Source organism: Phyllostomus discolor, chromosome 1 (genome assembly GCF_004126475.2).
Source record: "Phyllostomus discolor isolate MPI-MPIP mPhyDis1 chromosome 1, mPhyDis1.pri.v3, whole genome shotgun sequence".
NCBI lineage: Eukaryota > Metazoa > Chordata > Mammalia > Chiroptera > Phyllostomidae > Phyllostomus > Phyllostomus discolor.
In genome coordinates, this window is record NC_040903.2 from 180,234,081 (window position 1) to 180,254,641 (window position 20,561).

General features: G+C 37.9%; 1 protein-coding gene across 1 annotated transcript in view; it reads right to left on the reverse strand.

Annotated features, from left to right (window-relative positions):
• ERO1A (endoplasmic reticulum oxidoreductase 1 alpha) overlaps nt 1-17,902 on the reverse strand; it is a 42,128-nt gene extending 24,226 nt beyond the window's left edge. The window contains exons 1-4 of the mRNA XM_036010090.1: nt 17,562-17,902; nt 7,475-7,594; nt 6,376-6,459; nt 2,816-2,854 (exon numbers count right to left, since the gene is read on the reverse strand). Coding sequence (XP_035865983.1) covers nt 2,816-2,854; nt 6,376-6,459; nt 7,475-7,594; nt 17,562-17,675 — 357 coding nt within the window. The 5' untranslated portion in view covers nt 17,676-17,902. The remainder of the gene's footprint in view (nt 1-2,815; nt 2,855-6,375; nt 6,460-7,474; nt 7,595-17,561) is intronic.
• Between the last annotated feature and the right edge of the window lie 2,659 nt (nt 17,903-20,561).

The window sequence follows — 20,561 nt, forward strand, 5'->3', positions numbered from 1 at the left end:
TTATTATTAAATTTTCATGAAATTTCCCATGACCTTCTTGAAAGTTAATTTTTTTGGTTATTCAGTTTGAAACTAATACCTTCAGTTGACTCTTCTCTGAAGATATAATTTTTAATTGAGAAAATATTCTCTCTACAGGTAAAGATAGGAAAATAAAATATTTTAGCCCGATTATTTTCACAAGTTCCATTTTTTTGCAAATGACATTTATTCAATAAACATCTTAAGACAAAACTCATCAAAAAAGTTGTCTTTATTTTTTGTATTATTTTAAATGTTTTGCCAAATATAGATACTATAAAATTGTAACCCTTCTGGAATTCATTTCATTTCATGTCAAAATATAAATTTATCCAATTAAAAGCAAGAGTTTCATCAGGAAGAGACTCTTCCCACAAGTAAAGATAATTATAAAATTTCAGAATTAAACCTAGTACATTATTTGAAATTTCCTCACTTAGCATGTTCAATTTCTCCCTCATTTTTGTAAAAATAAATTTCAAGGTCTTTGTTTACAAGTTTTGTTATAATAATTGCAATTTGTTAAACTTTCAAAAGCTGCAATTTCTTTTGTTTTTTCCTTTAAGGATTCTAATTAGTGATAGTTTGAATAACGATTTTCCACTGAATTTAAATGAATTGCAATCAACATTTAGAGGGCTCATTTATTAAAACTTTTTCAGTGCCACAGCAGAACACTTGGGTGTTTTACAAAGTAGTTCTTCATGGGCTCAAACACCGATAAAGTCTAACTGATGATGGACAGCAAATAAAGTACTCTTGCCATGCCAAAGTAACATTTTTTTTTTCCCCCAGCATTAGCTTCATCTGAAAAATTTTATGGTCATTACTAGTGTGTATATATAAATGCAAAAACCTATATATTTTCATTTCTATCTTAATTGAATAACTATCACAGTGTGTTTGGACACAATTATGAATTATATGTGTATTTTAACCACTTGCAAATTCATTTCTGCTCCACAGATTTCTTGATTTGCAAGGACACTGTTTTTACCACAACATTGTTTTTTATCAAAATTCATATATGAATTATCACCACAAAATAAATATTTTGTCTTCAATTCTGAACTTCAAATGATTTTATACTAGCATTCACAGTAGTGACAAATGTTTTCCTTCAGCAAAATAAGCTTCCAAAAGTTTACTTTGAGTCCACCAATTAAATGAAAAAAAAAATCAAACAATTCTGGATTTAAAGATTTTCTATTTAAAACAGCTAATAAGCCTTGGCTGGTGTGGCTCAGTGGATTGAATGCAGGCCTGCAAACCAAAGGGTCACTGGTTCGATTCCCAATCAGGACACATGCCTGGATTGCAGGCCAGGTCCCCATTAAGGGGCACATGAGAGGCAGCTGACACAATGATATTTCTCTTCCTCTCTTTCCCTCTCCCTTCCCTGCTCTCTCTCTAAAACAACAACAACAACAACAACAACAACACACTAAATAAAACAGCTAACGATAGCATCATTTATGTACAAAGTTCTGCCATTGGAGTCAAGACATTGCCTATGACTTCACTCTTTGTATGTAAACAAGAAAACATGGAATCAAAAATGAGCAAAATTACAATCCATAGTAAATAGGTAAGTAGAAGGAAAAGATACAAATCTCCCATACTGAAGGATTCCAAGCAATTAATATCCTCAAGGAGATGAAGTACTCCTTAAGTGTGGGCTGTGCATAGTGACTTCCTTCCAAAGAATATAGTATTGAAGGGGTGAGAAAGGTGAATTTATTTAAAACTACTTTAACCAGGTGATCAAGGTTAACATTAACAGTGATAAATCATGTTGACAGCGTATAATGTGATGTGATGTGACAAAAATGGCACGCACGACTGTCGTTTTCTTCCCCAAAACACATATCCCTACTCTGAGCATGAGAGAAACAGACAAATCCCGATTGAGGGATATTCTACAATATCTGCCTAGTGCTCCTCAAAAACAACTTTTCAAAAACAAGGAAATTCTAAGAAACGGTCACAGCCAACAGGAACCTAAAGAGACATGACTCCTAAATGTAACTTGCTATCCTGCATGGGATCCAGAAACACAAATGGACATCAGGTAGAAAAGCAAGGAAGTCTGAAGTATGAACTTTAGTTAGTGATAATGCGTCAATATCAGTTCATTAATTGTAATAAATGTATCACACTAATGTGAGATGTTAATCATTGAGGAAACAAGGTGTGGAGTATATAGAAACTGTACTATCTTCATGATTTTTCTGTAAATCCAAAAGTATTATAAAATTTAAAATTTATTTAAAAAGAGAAAAAGAGACCTAAGAGACACATTAACCAAATGCAATGTATGGAATATATTTGAATCCTGTTTCAAACAGACTATTAAGGCACTTATGAAACAACAGGAGATATCTGAAGCCTGGCTGGGTTTATATTTTTTAAAGTATCTTCTTATCTTAGAGATGCATATAAAAGTATTTATAAACAAAATGATTTATCTGAGATTGGCTTTAAAGTGCTTGAGAGAATAAAGTGGCACACAGACATGAAACAAGACCCACCATACACTGATAACTGCTGAAGCTATGTAATAGGTACATGTTGTGGGGGGTTCCCCCTCTAATTTTTCTTTCATGCTATGCATAAAAGGATTCAACAAAAAAACTGGAGCCACTGAGTACAAATAACTCTCAAGGAATTTCACTGTAAAGTAGACAGAGAAGTGGGGTAGTAGCTGGCCAGGAAAATGAGTATTCTGAACTTGTTAATATCCTGGACACACACACACATATATATATCTATACACACACGTACACACACACACCTTGTAGCTTGCAGATTTAATCCCATCAGGAACTTCATCCTGAAAAAGAAAAAGAATGCTTTTACATGGCATTTATTTTACTGAAAAAGTATTTTAAACTTCTGATTTATGAGAAAAATTCATGAAACAAATTATTAAAGTTAACACTTCTTAGGCAGAATAGAACCATTTTTATGAGAATAGTTAGGCAGTTTTTATATTATTCCCTTTAAGTAAACAAAAAAAATTCAAAAGCAAATTATTCCATGGATTGCTGATATATACTAAGTTATGGAAATGTAAAAATACTCACTCAGCTATTATTCCTTTTGATGTTCAAATTGTCCACATTTAGCCACTAGGGGACCCACTAATGCTTACCTGATTTTTGCTCCTGTGTCCCTTGGCCCTAACAATCATCAACAGCATTTTTTGTTTTCTGTTATGACCAGATACTCCAAGCTCATCTTGTATATTTCTTGTTCCAGTCTTGGAATAAATGATTTTTTAAGAAGCCTTAGTTCTTTTCAGAGGAAAATGGTACCAATTTTCAACGGAGCCTCTTGCTAACCACAGGACCCATCTGCCTATCGCCAAAGTGATGTTGTGAGTACAGATACTGGTGGATGTGGGGGAACTCTGTAAATTGCAGGGCCTAAGGCTAGTGAATTAGATTATGCCTGCTCAAAGGGAAGGGCCACACAGAGATATCCACTTTATGGTGTACCCTTCCAGGCTTTGAACTAGGTCAACATATATTCTTATATTCTTTTTCTATGGCCCAATATGTTAGAGAGTTTCTAATTTCTTCATATAACAAACCATGTCAAATTTATAAACTAATTTCAGCAGCACTGACATGTTTACAAAGTCCAGATGACTGCTTTACAGTCATCTTTAAACATTTGTGGATGCAAGTCAGCTATTGGTTAGAGACTTTTTATTCTTAGATTTGTGTTCACTCTATTTTTATATCACAAGTCTTCTGTGGTTTAGGATATGTGTCATAAATCATATTAGCCATTCTCCACTTTGCCGGTTTTAACTTTACGCTGTGGGTACTTAGTCTTTTAAATGTTCCAGAAAAATCATCTTTCTTCATTTTGATTTGTTGGAGGTAAAATCCATTTACTGAGCAAAAAGTCATTCTCAAAAAAAATAAAAATAAAACATTTGTTGAATTATTTTAGTAAGTAAAGCTCCTAGTAGAATTGCTAGGTCCAAGAATATGTACCTTTTTAATTTTTTGATACATTTGCCAAATTGATCTTGGAAAAGATTTCACCACCATAGTGCTCTTTTTTTTGGAAATTTATTGATTTTTTGAGAGAGAGAGAAAGAGAGAGAGAGAGACAACAATTTGTCGTCCCAATTATTTATGCATTCATTGGTTGATTCTTGTATGCCCTGACTGGGATCGAACCCACAGCCTTGGTGTTTTGGGCTGATGCTCTAACCAACTAAGCTACCTGGCCAGAGCTAGAGTGCTCATTTCTTAATGCCAGACTAACACTGGCTATTGTTAATCTTTTTCACATTGACCAATTAATAATGGAGGTGAAAGAACGTTGTTTTGATTCACTGTAAAAGGAATAACTGATGTTTCAGCTTATAGAGAGAATCCAGCCTCTGTGGGCAGACCACCAGCCACACTGAAGTATTCTCTGGAATCAGGGGTGCAAACAAAAAGATATGTATTTTAAAGACCAAGGTTGAAGAAGAGAATTTCAATTTTTATTAATTTTCTATTTCCTTCTGGGTCCCAGAGTATAACCTGAACCAAGTCTAAAAATGAACCAAAAAAGGAAATCAGTGTTGACGAAAAAGCAACTGGTGTTGGTTCCTTGTTGAGCCCAAAAAGGTCCTAACAAAACAGCACAGACCATGCGAAGTTGTGAGTTAACTGTATTTAACCTTGTGCATTAGATCAAGGAACAATTATTAAGTGTTTTAGGTGTGATAATTGCAGTGTGTCATAATGTAATGTCCTTTTTTTAAAGATGCAGACTGAAGTGTAATAAATGTCAAAATATTAGTAATGTACAATATAAATACTAGCTACAAAAGGTGATTATTTAGGCTGAAGCAAGTATTTTAAAGTATTTGAAATGATGTCTAATCACTCTTTAGTTCTGACAGACTGCCCTATTTGGGAACTGTTGGAACTGAGCCCAGGCTTGTCCTAAGAAGAGTATACTTGGCTCATTCCCTCACTGTCACTTAGACGAGTTTCTCCTGTCTCAGTCCTCTGCTCTGCTTTCCCCTCCGCTCCCACAGTGTGTACACATTTAGTACATCTATTATCAGGCTATCGCATCTGTACTGAAATTGTCAGTGTTCATCTCCCCAACTAAACCATAGCTCCTCAAAATAAAAGCTCACCTTACATAGCCAGATTGTGGCACAGTGAGTGACCCTCCAAAAGTACTCACTACAGAACCAAACGACACTTGACTGCTAATTGATATTCCATTACCTGTTTCTTCTCCATCCCCTCATCCTCCTCCCCACTCTCCACAATATTGCCAATTATCTTTCCAAAATCTTGGGTCTAATCATGGCTCTTAATGCCAAATGAGCTATACACTTAAAAATGATTAAAATGGTAAATGTATGTTATTTATATTTTACCACAATAAAAAAATTAAAATAAAAATATATACTTTTAAAGAAAAAAAGGCTTCATTGCAAAGTGTGAAATTCTCTGCTTTCTGATTAGAATACTTCAAATTGTAATGCTCTGAGAAATCCTACACAAAACCAGGTATTTGTCCAACCCCTCCCCACCCAAGGAAATGCAAGAAAAATAATGCACCCACAAAAAAAGGAGAGGGGTTTTGTTTATACCTTGATTAATTTCATTTACTATACTATAAATATAACTTTGTTCAGGTAAGATATAAGAAGAAAAACAAATATCAAGCCAAAAGAACTACAGATGCTCCCTGATTTATGATGGGATTATATCCCAATAAACCCATCATAAGATGAGAATATAGTAGGTCAAAATGAAATAAAAATTTAATATACCTAACCTACCAAACATCATAACTTAGCCTGTCTGCCTGAAGTGTGCTCAGATCACTTACATGTGCCTACAGTTGAGTGAAATCATCTCACTGCCACTGCCCAGCATCACGAGAGAGTATCATGCCACATATCACTAGCCCAGAAAAAAAATAAAAATTCAAAATTCAAATTATACTTTCTACCTCACACACAGAGCTCTCATACCATCATAATGTCAAAAAGCCATAAATTCAACCATCCATTAAGTTGGGGACCATTTATATTAATCTCACTAATAAGTAAAATGATTACATTAACCACAAAATTTTAATTCTATTATTATGAAGGCAGTACAATTCAAAATGTTTTATATTTGTAAGTTTAGGTTTTTTTAAAAAATACTTTTAAATTTTATTGTTGTTCATTGTAAGTTTAGGTTTTTAATATGTAAATATTACACATCATATTTAGCCTCAGGATTAAAATATCATTTTAGTTATATCGGCCCCTTATAAAAAGTTGTAACTATTTTTAAAAATGTAACAGTTCTCAAATATATACGTGGCTCTTACAGATTGACAGGGCCTGACAGCACAGTCTCTTCTTCCGCACTGGCTGATATCATTCCAGAAAGGACACGGCCTCTTCAGGTTTACCTGTAAAATAATAATAGAAAAAGTTTCAAAATGATCTCTAAAAATAAAAAAGTTTATAACTGACAGATGTTGAATTGTGATGCTATCACCTGATCATGTTACTGGCTGCAATTTTTCTATTTCCTTCACTTACCAGTTGTCAAGTTCCAGTGATGACATAAATGTGTGGCTGGTGTAAGTAAATTGGTGGACTTGGCTAGAAAGACACAGATGCCACGAAACACTGAACAGACAGCAACTAGCAGCCAAAGTAGCTCAGATCACCACTGCTCAAGTCGTATTCTTTTAAAGCAAGTAACAGTTAACATGGTAGAATACTTAGACAATTGTCAACTCAGACTCTAACTACATAATCTAATGATCAGGTTTTCTATACTCTTTCAGTAGATATCTCAAGATAAAATATGAGCCCTGGCTGGTGTGGCTCAGTGGATTGAGTGCTGGCCTACAAACCAAAGGGTCACCAGTTCGATTCCCAGTCTAGGGCACATGCCTGAGTTGTAGGCTGGGTTCCCAGTAGGGGGCGTGCAAGGATCTACCACACATTGATGTTTCCCTCTCTTTCTCTCTCTTTCCCTTCTCCTCTCAAAAAATAATAAAATATTTCTTAAAATTATAAAAAAATGACAAGTGACTGGTTAAAATAATACAGGTCAAAATAAAATTATGCTGCTTAAAAATATTTAAGTTAATATTGATTAACTGGAAAAAATCTGACAGAAAATTATGATCAACTCACAATTTGGATGACAATACACATAATAGTTTCTGTTCTGCCTTCAGTTTAACCAACCAGTTTCTAACTCTTGAGTGCAAAACTCAGTTATTAAAATTAAAAGTATACAATGAGTAGTCTCAAAATCACATGGTTCACTTTTTTGAACTGAATTTTCCTAATAACCTTGACCAATTTCAAGTAATAGCCACAATTCTGAAGCTTAGCAATGCCTTATAAAACATAATTGTCCATTTAAACTTTAAGTATTCTTATACAAAAAATTAAAAATAAAAATACCTTGTAATATCTAAAGTAGTCGCTTTCAAGAAGTTTTTGTAGTCTTGGGAAAAGCCTGTAGTTATTAAATTTATCAATGGTTTCAACATCACAGGTACAATCATCCAAGTAACCACTAACCTGTTACAAAGAAAATGAAATATTAAATCAAAATTCTTAGACGCAAGAGTTCTTTTCCCTTATATGGTTACAATGAAAGCACTCTATTCAGCCACATTTTATCTACCCTCCTCCCCATAATTTTGAGATAAGTTAGGACAATAGTCTAGTAATGCTATTGCTCTTACTACAGACCCAGAGAAATGCAGGATACTTTTTGCAGGGTGTACTGAGCTCATTAAAGACATGTACACACTCAGAGATTTGGTCCCCTGCAGCCACTTTGTAACCCTGCCCACCAGGACTGACCAGGGGTGGGCATCTGACCTAAACCAGGTCACGCTCCCTTCTCTAGGAATCTGGCATGGAGATTGAGAGGGAGAGATGTCTCTTCCTGTGGCTAGACCAGCAAACAAATAAACTCAGACTATATTCCATCATGTGACCTGAGGAGCACATCACCAGTTAACAGAGAAAGGGAAGATTTTAAGAGATATGCAAAGAAGCAGAGATAGGAGATAGAAAACATACGCTACCTGGATTCCATGGGTTTTTCCCGACTTCCACCCATCTTTCCCCAAGCCCACTTGCATTCCTGTTCTTGGCTTTCCTGAGACTCTATAGCCTTATAATTCAACTGTCTCTGTTTCCTTTATTTTAGTTTCCCACAGGATGTGTAGGCCCGAGACAAGATGGGTGAAGTGATAATGAATTTGTGAGACAAACAATAATTTATTATAAGGATCTAACAACCCTTAAACACTAGGACATAATAATTTTTGTAGGTTTGAAATGGTGCCTAGAGATTAGTTGTCATTAGCAACACTGAGATAGCAAAGTGCCCACAAAGCCAATCCTGATCTTCAAACACTGAAAAATGATGTCTTAACTATGGTTACTAAATCAAACTACTAAATGTACCTATAATAGGATATAGTGGGATGTCATATTGTAGTCAGACAGCATTATTAGATGTGAAACTAAAATTCTTAGATGTTGCCCTGGTCAGTTGGTTAGAGCATTGTCCAGACACACCAAGATTGTAGGTTCAATACCCCAGTCAGGGCATTTACAAGAATCAACCAATGCATGCATAAATAAATGGAACAACAAATCAATGTCTGTTTGTCTGTCTGTCTCTCTCTTTCAAATCAATAAATAAAAATTATTTAAAAAATAATAAAATTCTTAGATGTTTATTTGGGGCTAGACAAACACCTAATAATTAATTAAACACTGCTACAAGAAAGTAACAAATACACCATGATTTTTTAAAAGTATCTAGAAATATTTTTAATATAAAGTATGCTGCAGAAAAGAGATCCTTGTTATACTTTGGCCTGAATATTTGCATTATAAACCACTTTTGCTTATATTTTAGGGAAATGTTGCCAACAGAAAAAAAAATTTTAATCTAATGTTAAGGAAGCAAATAAACACCACTTTATTGAAATACTTAATTGAAATTTAGATGTTTTCCTTTTGGAATATATAAAATCCTATACTACCTTTTAATTATACAGCATGACAAAACAGTAATGAAAATCACCTAACAGATAAGAATACTTTGGATTATAACAGCAATATTTTTTTAAGACTTTATTTATTTATTTTTAGAAAGGGAAGGGAGGGAGAAAGAGAGAGAGAGAGAGAAACATCAATGTGCAGTTGCTGGGGGCCGTGGCCTGCAACCCAGGCATGTGCCCTGACTGGGAATCGAACCTGCGATGCTTTGGTTCACAGCCAATGCTCAATCCACTGAGCTACGCCAGCCAGGGTCGATTATGACAGCAATATTTAAGAACTAATTTTTTTTAACAATTTACCTAGTTTTATTGTTTTAGAGTAACTAATTCAGTTTCTAGAAATCTGATCTACATATTTGCCACTGTACTAACTATTTTCATTTCATATGCAAATATCTCTTTGTTTCCTGTTAAAAGTTCTCTGAGTACACAGTAACCTCAGAGTCCTAATTCTGGGTACCAAGAAAACAGAAGTGCTGCTAGCCTAGATGACTTGATTTTTTTACACCGTTTTTGAGTCTTAAAAGCAGAACTTCTAAAGACATGAAATAGGTACTGTTTCTCCCACTGGATACAAAATACAGGGTCCAGTACAAATAATGCCCCTTTTTTATTACAAAATCTTTTATTACAAAATCATAAGCATATAATTCTGTAACATAACAATATCACACTCAAGCACACTGTATGACATTTTTGGTTAAATGTTCAAATTGCTGGCCATCTCACATGAGATATTCACATTCCCTACCAACCACACTCAAGCAGATGTCACTTCTGCTGGACCCTGTATTATGCAAGAATAAGTGGTACAAAGACTGCAAAGCCCAAAGGGCCACATGCCAGACAGAGATACTAAGTTACAAATATACATACACACAGACTTGAGAGAAAGGGTTTGAAGCAATCCCTTTTTCCTCCTGATGAACTCTGTCTTAAAGCAAACATCTATCTTCAACACTCAAGCTCAGGCACGGCCTCTTTTGGGAATCTGCCCCTAAGGTACCACACACCCCCTGCTGGGTTAACTGCCTTTCCTACATTCTCCTGTGACAGTCCACGTACTCCTATATGACAATCACCTCACTGTATTGAATTCATCTATGTCACTCCTACCCAGTTTGAAATCCTTAAGGGAAAAATCATGTTTGTTCTTTGTATGAACTTAGTATACAACTGCACTTTTAGAAAGCACACAGTAGATGACCAATAACTGTTCGTGGAATGGGTAGGTAAATGAATGAATGAATGCTGTCTACTCTCACTCTCATTGGAGACCAGTACTGCACTACCTATACTTATATACTTCTATGTCACTTGTGGTACCCCAGACCACACCAGCTCAAGTGGCAGGAATGCACTCACAGAGCAAGGAAAGCAAGAAGCAAAGATAACACTTTGCATCTAACATTCTATCGGTACACATCCTAATTACAAGAAGCTATAAGAAGCCCCAAACCAGAAAAGAATGCAAGATGTATCCAGAGCGAAGGTGGCTTATAGCCTAGAGACCTCAAAAGGAAATGAGGCAAGACAATGGTAGATTTTACAATCTTCTGTCCTTAACTTAGAAATTGAGCAGGAGGTATCCCCCACTACAAAAACAGGTAGGACAGCTAAGGAGGCAGAATGAGGGTGGCAGGAATTTCAATAGATGGAGAGAGCCCAGCAAAAAAGAGACAGGAAGGCATCTGGAAATCCAAGTCATCTGACCCTTTGGGAAAGCCTGACAACAGGCAGCAGAACCTGAAACTGGCAGGAGATCTGACAGTATAACACCAGGCCTAGTTCTGGCAACTAGAGAACCAGGCATGTTACCAGAATAGGGTCTCAGGAAAAGACTAAGGTGGAAATCCAGTTAATACAGCCAGGGCAGAATCTTGGAAAGGAAGTAAAGTTCTATTACCTAAACTAAAACCAAAATGCAGGTGCCAACAGATAACAAGGATGACTTGAGGCAGTATTTCAGAATGTACTAAAGCTACGTAAATAACTACTACTCCTGTCTCCCAAAGGAAAACAGAAATCTGATCATACCATAGAAATCTGAATTTTTTAACACTGTACAGCCCCCCGCCACACAAACACATACATACAGAGTGATTGATGCATGTTAAAATTTGACCTGACTGGTGTAGCTCAGTGGATTGAGCGAGGGCTATGAACCAAAGGTCACCAGTTCGATTCCCCGTCAGGGCACATGCCTGGGTTACGATCCAGGTCCCCAGTACGGGATGTGCAAGACGCAAGCACACATTGATATTTCTCTCCCTCTCTTTCTTCTTCTCTTCCCCTCTCTCTAAAAATGAATACATAAAAGTCTTTTTAAAAATCTGAAAGCTTACTGCTCTAGGCTTCATCCATAGGTAGGGGCCCAAATTAATAGGTAGTGATTAAAAGGCCCTTGTTGAGGAATGGTAGATATGAGGACCAGTAATAGGCCTGACAACATCACCCAGTTTAAAGTTCTAATCCCTTAAGAATTAGAAAGCCTTTGAAGGCCTCTTTTGCACCCTCTCAAGCAACATAGCAGTTCCCTCCTACACACCTTCCAGGACGAGGCAGTGTGCAAGAATGGTTAGCACATAGTCAGCGCTGAATCCCATCTCTACTACTTCTTCACTGTTGGTCTTGGCTACATTTTTTAACCCCTCCAGGCCTCTATTTCCTACCTAAATACAAAATAGAAACAATAATAGTTCCCATCTCAAAGTGTTGATATCAAATTAAAATGACAAGTAAAATGTCCAGTAAATATTAATAATTATTATTACCTTGCCAATGCTTAAATATTCTAGGAAAATGGGTTTTACTATTCCCCAAAGCAACCTACAATATGTGTTGAATGAAAAAAAAAAAGCCAACTTTGTAGCTAAAAATTTCCCCCAAATCTTACTTCTACAGCCCCAATGGAACACAAAACAAGATAAACAAATGTCAGCTGTAGAAGGAGGCTCAGTTGCTTTCTCCACTGATTCTGACTGGTTTGGACCAAATACCACAATACTGTATAAAAGGCCAGAGAAAAGAAAATAACACGGGCCTGCTCGTTCACTGTTCTCTGGTGAGAGGTGTCCGTTAGTATGCAACGAAAGACAAAACAGAACATACTTTCTAAACAGTTTCCTTGTGTACCAACTACTTCTAGCCCTATCACAGATTATCACTTTTTTCCCCAAAGCACTGTAAGAATACACTCCTCGAACTCATATAAATATGAAATACCTTCTTAAAGTGCTCAAAGTGCACTTTATTTGGCAAAGAACTTTAGTTGTATTTAATTTCATTGTTTTGTGACCATAAAAAAGAACGTAAGTATTCATTCTTTGACAGAGTAGATTGGAACAACTCTTGGTAATGGAATCATGAAAACCCCAAAGATCCCATACTTGATAGTTGGCACCATTCTAAAGACATGGAATGAATGCTAAGAGCTACTTCTACATTAAAGTCCTGGTCTTGCTAGAACTTTAAATTGTTGTTAAATGACGCAAAGTGTATCAACCAATGTGAAATGGGGTTTGTTCCACACACCGTGTTCAGAAAAGCCTGGAATACAGCAAGTAGTGAGAGTCAGTGGACAGCTCTCTAGTATAACCTGTTTCGAAGATCCCTCCGCCTAAAAATTTTAATCCTGGGCTTATATCCACCCACCACCCAACATATTATCAAGTGCCTCTTCCAAGGCCCAGCCACTCTGACTAACAAATTAAAAACTATTTTTAAAATTGACATAAACAAGACACTAGATGAGTAAATCTGCTGAAATTCAAGTATGCAGGGTATATCTACAATGCACTCCAAACAAAAAATAATCCATTTTCTTTTTTTTACAATATTTTATTTATTTATTTTTAGACAGAGGGAAAGAGAGGGAGAAAGAAAGGGAGAGAAATATTAATGTGTGGTTGCCTTCCCCATACCCCCTACTGGGGACCTGGCCTGCAACCCAGCATGTGCCCTGACTGGGAATCAAACCAGCAACCCTTTGGTTTGCAGGCCAGCACTCAATCCACTGAGCCACACCAGCCAGGGCAAAACAGTCCATTTTCAAAGTAGCCATTTTGGATTAGTTGAGCTACTCCCCATTCATTAGCCTGATAGAGATTTACTGCACTCAAATAAGTGGATCTGAGTATTATTAGCACTAGTCATATTAAGACTGCAAACTCCTATGTAGTCAAAATGCTTTATCAAACTCATTTGTAATTAGTTTAAATAAAGGTGTCCATACTGCCTCCATATCTGAGCTTCAATATTTCTTCTGAGGTTATTCCTTTAAAATGCATCCTGGGCCCTGGCTGGCATAGCTCAGTGGATTGAGCGCAGGCTGCAAACCAAAGCATCGCAGGTTCGATTCTCAGTCAGGGCACATTCCTGGATTGCAGGCCAGGTCCCCAGTGGGGGCCACATGAGAAGCAACCACATATTGATGTTACTCTCTCTCTCTTTCTCCCTCCCTTCCCCTCTCTTAAAAAAAATAAATAAATAAAATCTTTTAAAAAATTTTTTTAAAAATTAAATGCATACTGGGATTCCATAAATTAGGACTAAAGTTCTGTTACATTCATTCTCTTTCATTCATTGAAGATAATGGGGCAATAATTGCCAAAGACATAAGAAACTCGGAAGAGTCTTCATTTACTTCAAGCTCACACCTATTACAACAAATACCACAAATATTATTTTGTTTTAAAAGAGTGGGTCCTGCCCTGGCTGGTGTGGCTCAGTGGACTGAGCGCAGGCCGGCAAACCAAAGTGTTACTAGTTGGATTCCCAGTCAGGGCACATGCCTGGGTTGCAGGCCAGGTCCCCAACAAGGGGCACATGAAAGGCAACTGCACATTGATGTTTCTCTCCCTCTTTCCCCTCCTCCCTTTCCCTCTCTAAAATAAATAAAACATTTTAAAAAATGAATTAATTTTTTAAAAAGCAGGTCTTAATTACGGGGTTGTTTACACAAACTATACATAGATTTATACACCAAAAGGAGAAAAAAGGCCAATTTTCTGTGTAAAAAGATCTTTACCTAGAATGATTAAAAACAAGTGAGAGTTTGTGTATAAGGAAGATTCACATGTCCCAGAAAACTGATCACATATTTCCAGCAACTAACAGTAAAGTACTGTTATCAAAAGAACTTCCAACCTACAGTGAAAATGGTTTTAGTAGGATTTGATGTCAACTAACAGGTATATCAACTAACAGGTAGTAAGTTTAAAGATTGATTGATTTATAGAGATAGGGGAAATAAGAGAGAAAGAAAAAGATAGGGGACACATGGACGAGTTGCCTCTCCTTTGCACCCAACCAGGGACCAAACCCACAACCCAGTCAGTCAAGTCTTCTGACCAAGAATGGAACCTATAGCCTTCTGCTTTGCAGAACAATGCCCAACCAACTGAGCCACAACGGTCAGGGCTGTAGTAACTACGTTTAAAGATTCATTTGGCGCCATCAACCATCTGAGAGATCAATTCCAGAATAACATGTAAATAGCTTGCTAGGCAGAAGAATCAGAAGAATGTACTTCTGCTAGCATGGTGTTCCCATCTTGAATTGTAATTTTCCTAATACTTACCGAGCACCAAGTATGTAGCAGGCTCAGAACTGTGGAGATTCAAGAATTGGGACTAAATTTTTAATTTTTTAATTCATTTTTTGACTCTCAAAGCTTATCCACAGTAGGCCTCAATAAGTGCCTGTTGAATTTAAACTGATTGTAGATTTTTGTACGTTTTACTCCAATGGCTTTCTAAGGTCAAATAGCTAATTACATGCTGCTGTGGCTCAAATAAAAGCTGACATTCTGTCAGCTGACCCCCTACTACAAGCCAGGTACCCATGCAACAGTGATGTAAGGGGTGATGATGTGGTAACTCAAAGAAGTGGTAAAAGGAACTATAAACAGGAAGGGACAAAAGGGATGTGACTATGCATTAACAAAACAGAATCAGCAGGACTTTGCAGCTAATTGGGTAATGCAAATCGAGCCAGAAAAGATTTTAGCTGGTATTTCCAAACATTAAGTGAAAATTTAGTTTTTAATTTTGTGTCTACCAATATTTACTAACTTGTTTTTTTCCCAACACTTAGGATCCCTGCCTCTCCCCAAGCTCCAAAGAACATTACTCCCTAAACTTTAAGTTATTCAGGGCAGGGATCATGTTGTTGTTATTTCTGTATTCCAAACACTCAAATCAATGCCCAATGTTTATAACTGTTTGTTGGGTGAATATTTTCACCATTCATCTCACCTTATCTTTCCTTTCTCCATTTTTCTTTCTCTCTCTCTTGCTCTGCTTGTGTGTGTGCATGTTTATATGGTAGTTTCCATCTTTTTGTTCATGTGTCTTCATCACCATCCTCTCCCCCTTGTTCTCTCTTTACCAGAATCCCCTTAGTACCAAACATCACATAACTAAAGTATACTTTTGTTGCATTAATTGGATTGGAACTGATGGTCTCTATTCTTAAGTTCATTTAAGTAGACCATTTGAAATCTTTCTAAAAATTGTCTTTTAGTATGTGACTCTCAATTTATCATTTTTTAAAGTTGACTCTAGGAGGAAAACCAGACAGTCTCTCTGTTCTAAAAGAAAAAGAAACAGGCCTGACAGATTTTTGTGTTGGGGCAGTATTTAAATCTTGAAAATATCATGAAAGGAGAGAATAAGCATAAACACAAATCAGAAAAAAGAAAATAATTTTTTTAATGTAAAAGCCCCCCAACTTTAGTCAGATACCTGAATAGGTCATTCAGAGGAAAAGTGAAAGATGAAAAGCTCAACATGTACTTTCATTGCATTATCCAATTCTAGACTGCAGCTGAAAATGTTATATTGGGTATCTCCTTTCAACATCAAATGCCTTATTTTAAAGACACTTATTTCTATGTTACTTATTTTTTAAATGTTTAAACTTTCTATTATCGTATGTCTGTAATCGGAAAGAAAATGACACTTTTTCCTTTTAAGTACTGTGTGCTGTTTATAAAGCAGCAACTTCTTCACAACTTCTCTTACACGGTTCCAGATAACACCTCAACATTCAAATCTCCCAGCAAAACAACAAAGAATCTAAGAATATAAACCAGTAAAAAGGCATCTCTCCTTCTCATAATCCTTAAAGTGTTTGTATTACACACATAAAATGCTATTTCTGACAACAAATTAATAGTGAAATCCACTTTAAAAGAACGAAAGCCTACCCTCAATTTTGTGTAAAATATAATTTTTATCAGTGGAAGCCAATCAAATGCTGACTTTAAGAGTAATGACATCAGCCCTGGGTGCACTGAGCTGGGGCCTGAGAACCAAAGGGTGGCCAGTTTCATTCCCAGTCAGGACACATGCCTGGGTTGCCAGGGCAACCGCTGTTTCTCTCCTTCTGTTTCCCCTTCTCTTAAAAATAAGTAAATAAAATATTTTTTAAAAATAAAAGTGATGATATTAAGCCCTGTGTGGCTCATTTGGTTGGAGCAGTCATCCCATCATAGACCAAAAGGTCAGGGCACATACCTAGGCTGCAGGTTTGATTTCCTGCTTGGGGCACATATGGGAGGCAACTCATTGATGTTTCATCTCTCATGTTGATGTCTCTCTTTCTCTCCCCCCTCCTCTCTCTTTAAAATCGGTAAACATATTTATTAAATTTTTAAAGAGTAATGACATTAAAATACGAGAAATTGTAGATCCAGAAACTTCGAAGTTTTTTGAATTTTTTGCTCATCTCTAACTAACATAAGGAAATGATCATAATATGCCTGATATCAAATTTGTTATCCGCCCGATTTAGACCAGTTGCATTAGTGTCACGGTAAGAGAAGCTCATGACTTTAAGGAAAATGAAAAAACAAACACACAGGGCAAGGAGCCACAGAAGTGCAGCAACTCCAAAGACACGATCCACTGGGCTTGGACACAGAAAAGTCACACGAAGCTATTCCCCTGCCTGACATACGAGATTTGACAGTAGCATCCCGATCCCCACCCCTCCCCTTACAAAAGCCTGTCCTGGCCGAAAGCACCCAGCACAGGCACAGGGTACATAGTTTCAAGTCAAGTTAGAAGTGAGACCCAGGTTCTGCGGAAACAAAAAAAATATTGAGTGTGCGCGCACACTGTGCATGCCCTCTCTGGGTGGGGAAAACCAACAAAGATGCATAAATCAACTCAGTAAAAACATAACAGCGTGCACCCACACCCCTCGCCCCAAGTCTGATCCGAAGAGTGGGAGACCACGCAGAGAGAGGTCCAGGCTGTTGGAGGGGACCCGTCCACACCTACCCAGGAGAACTGCAGACGACCCAGACCAAGCCAGGCAGCAGGAGCATAGGGGGTTCATTCTGGAGAGATGGAGATGCAAAGGTGCACCCCGGCGACTCACCTGCCCGGGCGCGCGGGATACAGCGCTGGACCGGGCCGGGAAACTTAGGGAACAGCAACACGCTCACCCCTCACCTGGCAGAAGCACCTCTGCGCCGCCGTCTCCGGGGGCTGCTGCCCGCCGTGGCCTGAGCGGAGCAGGCACACTGCGCCCAGGAGGCCGATCAGGAAACCCCAGCGGCGGCCCATAGCCGCTCTAGCAGTTCGTTGCCGCGCACCTCGGAGAAGAGAACCCAGGGTTCCGGAGCAGGCCGTGCGTCCTCAGATGAAGCCCGCGCGGGCCGGCCCCGCCCGCGCCCCACCTCCCAGCCACCTCCCAGGCCCGCCCTCGGCTCTCCCGCCTCTCAGTGGCGGCCACCTAGCCGAGGAGACTGCGGACGTGCCAAGGCACCCGCGCCGGGCAGCCGAGGCCTCTCACCGGTTTCCTTTCTCGCCGCGTGAGGCTGACGAATGAACTCGCTTCCCGGATCCGCCCGCCCGGCCGCTGCGCGCGCCCCCGCACGCCTCCTGTTCTAATCCAGGAGACGAGGCCCGACTGGCCCGCCACAAGACCCCCTCGCAGTGGTCGGGTTCTTCCCGCCGAGCGCGAGAGCGAGACCCGGAGGGATCAGGGTCTTCCCGCAGGGCCCCGCCCCACCGAGCGCTCACCGGGACAGTCCTTCGGTATCTTAATGCAAGGAAATCGAACCGTGTCCCTAGTGTCCCTGGCTGAGTCATGAGGCTGAAAGGGATATTAGGGATCATCTAGACCCAGAGCTGTATAATTTAGATTTTTCTCGTCACATCAAAAGAGCAAAACGAAACGGATGTAGTTAATCTTAATGATTCACCTAATATGCACAAACCATTTCAAAATATACTTAATATTAAATTACCCATAAAATATTTTTTTTCTTTTTATCTGTGAAATCTGGCGTGTATTTTACACGAACCAGCCACATTTCATAGTCAAACGTGGCTCTCTATGGGGCAGCAAAGGTGGAGGCTGCTCGCTCTTACTTTAGAGGAGGAAGCAGGCCCAGGGAGGTGAGATTCTGTGAGCCGGGACTGAGAGCTGGGTAGTGAGTAGAACCAGGTCCTCTGTTTCCCCGTCATGAGACTAGTCTATTAGCTTTTTGTTGTTGTTTTTAAGGAGAAAATTTTAAGGTGAAACTGGAAGGCTTCCCAACATCTTACACATTAAAAGTTCAGTATTTCAGATTATCTGTTTTTGGTAAGCCTTTTTTTTTAAACCCATCATTTAATGGAGTAGTTTAGGATATGGTAGGCCCAAAGTAGACATTGCTCCTATTTTCTAGTTGATAGAAACAGGCATAGAAACTCATATATTCCTTTCTTAAACCCCCTAGCCTTTCCTCTGTCCACCACTGCCAAGCAGACTGACATGTATTTAAAAAGTCATCAACCATCTGTGAGCCTGGTGGGCTTGAGAAGCTGTGATTCTAATATCTACATGCCACTGTAGGTACATGTAAGTACAATCTCCTTTACCTAGAAAGTTCTTTTTCATTATAAATGTGTACAGATCCTACTTACCTTTCTTGGGCTATACCCAGCTCAAACCCCCTCTTCTATATGGTCTCCCTGGTTTTCTCCTCCACCAGTTTGTAGCTTAATATGTAATGATTCATGAAATTTTCTACTTTATGTTTCTACCACTTAAATGTAATCTCTTTAAATTCCTTAAACAGGGATTATGCCTCAAACATGCCTGGTGACATCCAGAGATCTTCACATGGAGATTCTCTGCACATGCTTATAAAATGAATGAATGTTCTTCATGTAGCCACAGTATCAATGCCTGAAGATTAGGCCATCAAAATGAGACACAATATGAAAAAGGAAATTAAATGAATAAAGTCTAAAATTGCAGAAGGAAACAGTCCAAACATGAATCAGCTCTGGATTTCACCCTGATGCAATAGGCTGTAATTTGGAAGAGTTTTACAGTATCAGTGTCCCCGGAATGAAAGCTCTATTCCATAAGACTCAAACTCTTTCCCAAAACAAATCTGTAGCAAACTTGTAATCAGAAACAATTACCATTTAAGACAACATTTTTACTTTATTATCCTTTTTAGCCTTATTGAGATCTGATTGACAAATAAATTTATAAGTTATTTAAAGTGTACATGGTGGTGATTTTAATATACATATGTGTGTGTATGTATATGTGTGTGTGTGTGTGTGTGTGTGTGTGTATATATATATATATATATATATATAGTGAAATGATTCCCCCTATACAGTTAATCAACACATCCATCATCTGACATATTTAACATGTTTCCGCCTTGGTGAGAACATTTAAGTTCAACTCTGTTAGCAAATTTCAGTTATACAATACAGTGCTATCAACTATAGTCACATGGTATACATTAGATCTTCATACCTTACTCATTTTATAATGGAAAGTTTGTACCCTTTACCAACCCCTCCCTATTTCCCCCATCCTCTAGCTTTGGGAAACCACATTTCTACTCTGTTTCTATGACTTCTACTTTTTAAAGTGATTATTCCACATATAAGTGATACCATGTAATATTTTTTTGTTTTTCTCTGTTTGGCTTATTTCTCTTAACCTGTGGCCCTCAAGTTCCATCCATTGTTGTAGCAAATGGCAGAATTTTCTTCTTTCTCATGTGTGAATAATAGTCCATTGTATGTGTGTACACCACAGCTTCTTTACCCATTTATTGCCAGACACTTAGGCTGTTTACATACTTTGGCAATTGTGAATAATGTTGCAATGAACAGAGGAGTGCAGATATCTGTTCAGGATCATGGTTTTGTTTTCCTTGGATATATACCCAGGAGTGAGGTTGCTGGATCTGGCTTTATTTTCTTGATAATTATATTTTTTCCTTTCAGATTTATAAAAGACTTTAGAATGTATAAAATACAGTTTATACAAATTCTGTAACTACCACTGACATTTCCCAGAGAATCCTTCAAGTCAGACCTTTTTATGAGTTTACTTCTTCAACTGTGTCTCCTGTGGCAACCATCTCATCTTGTTCGTGTTAGAGCCTATGAAACAGATGATCAGTCATTCAATAACTCTTCAAGGAGCAC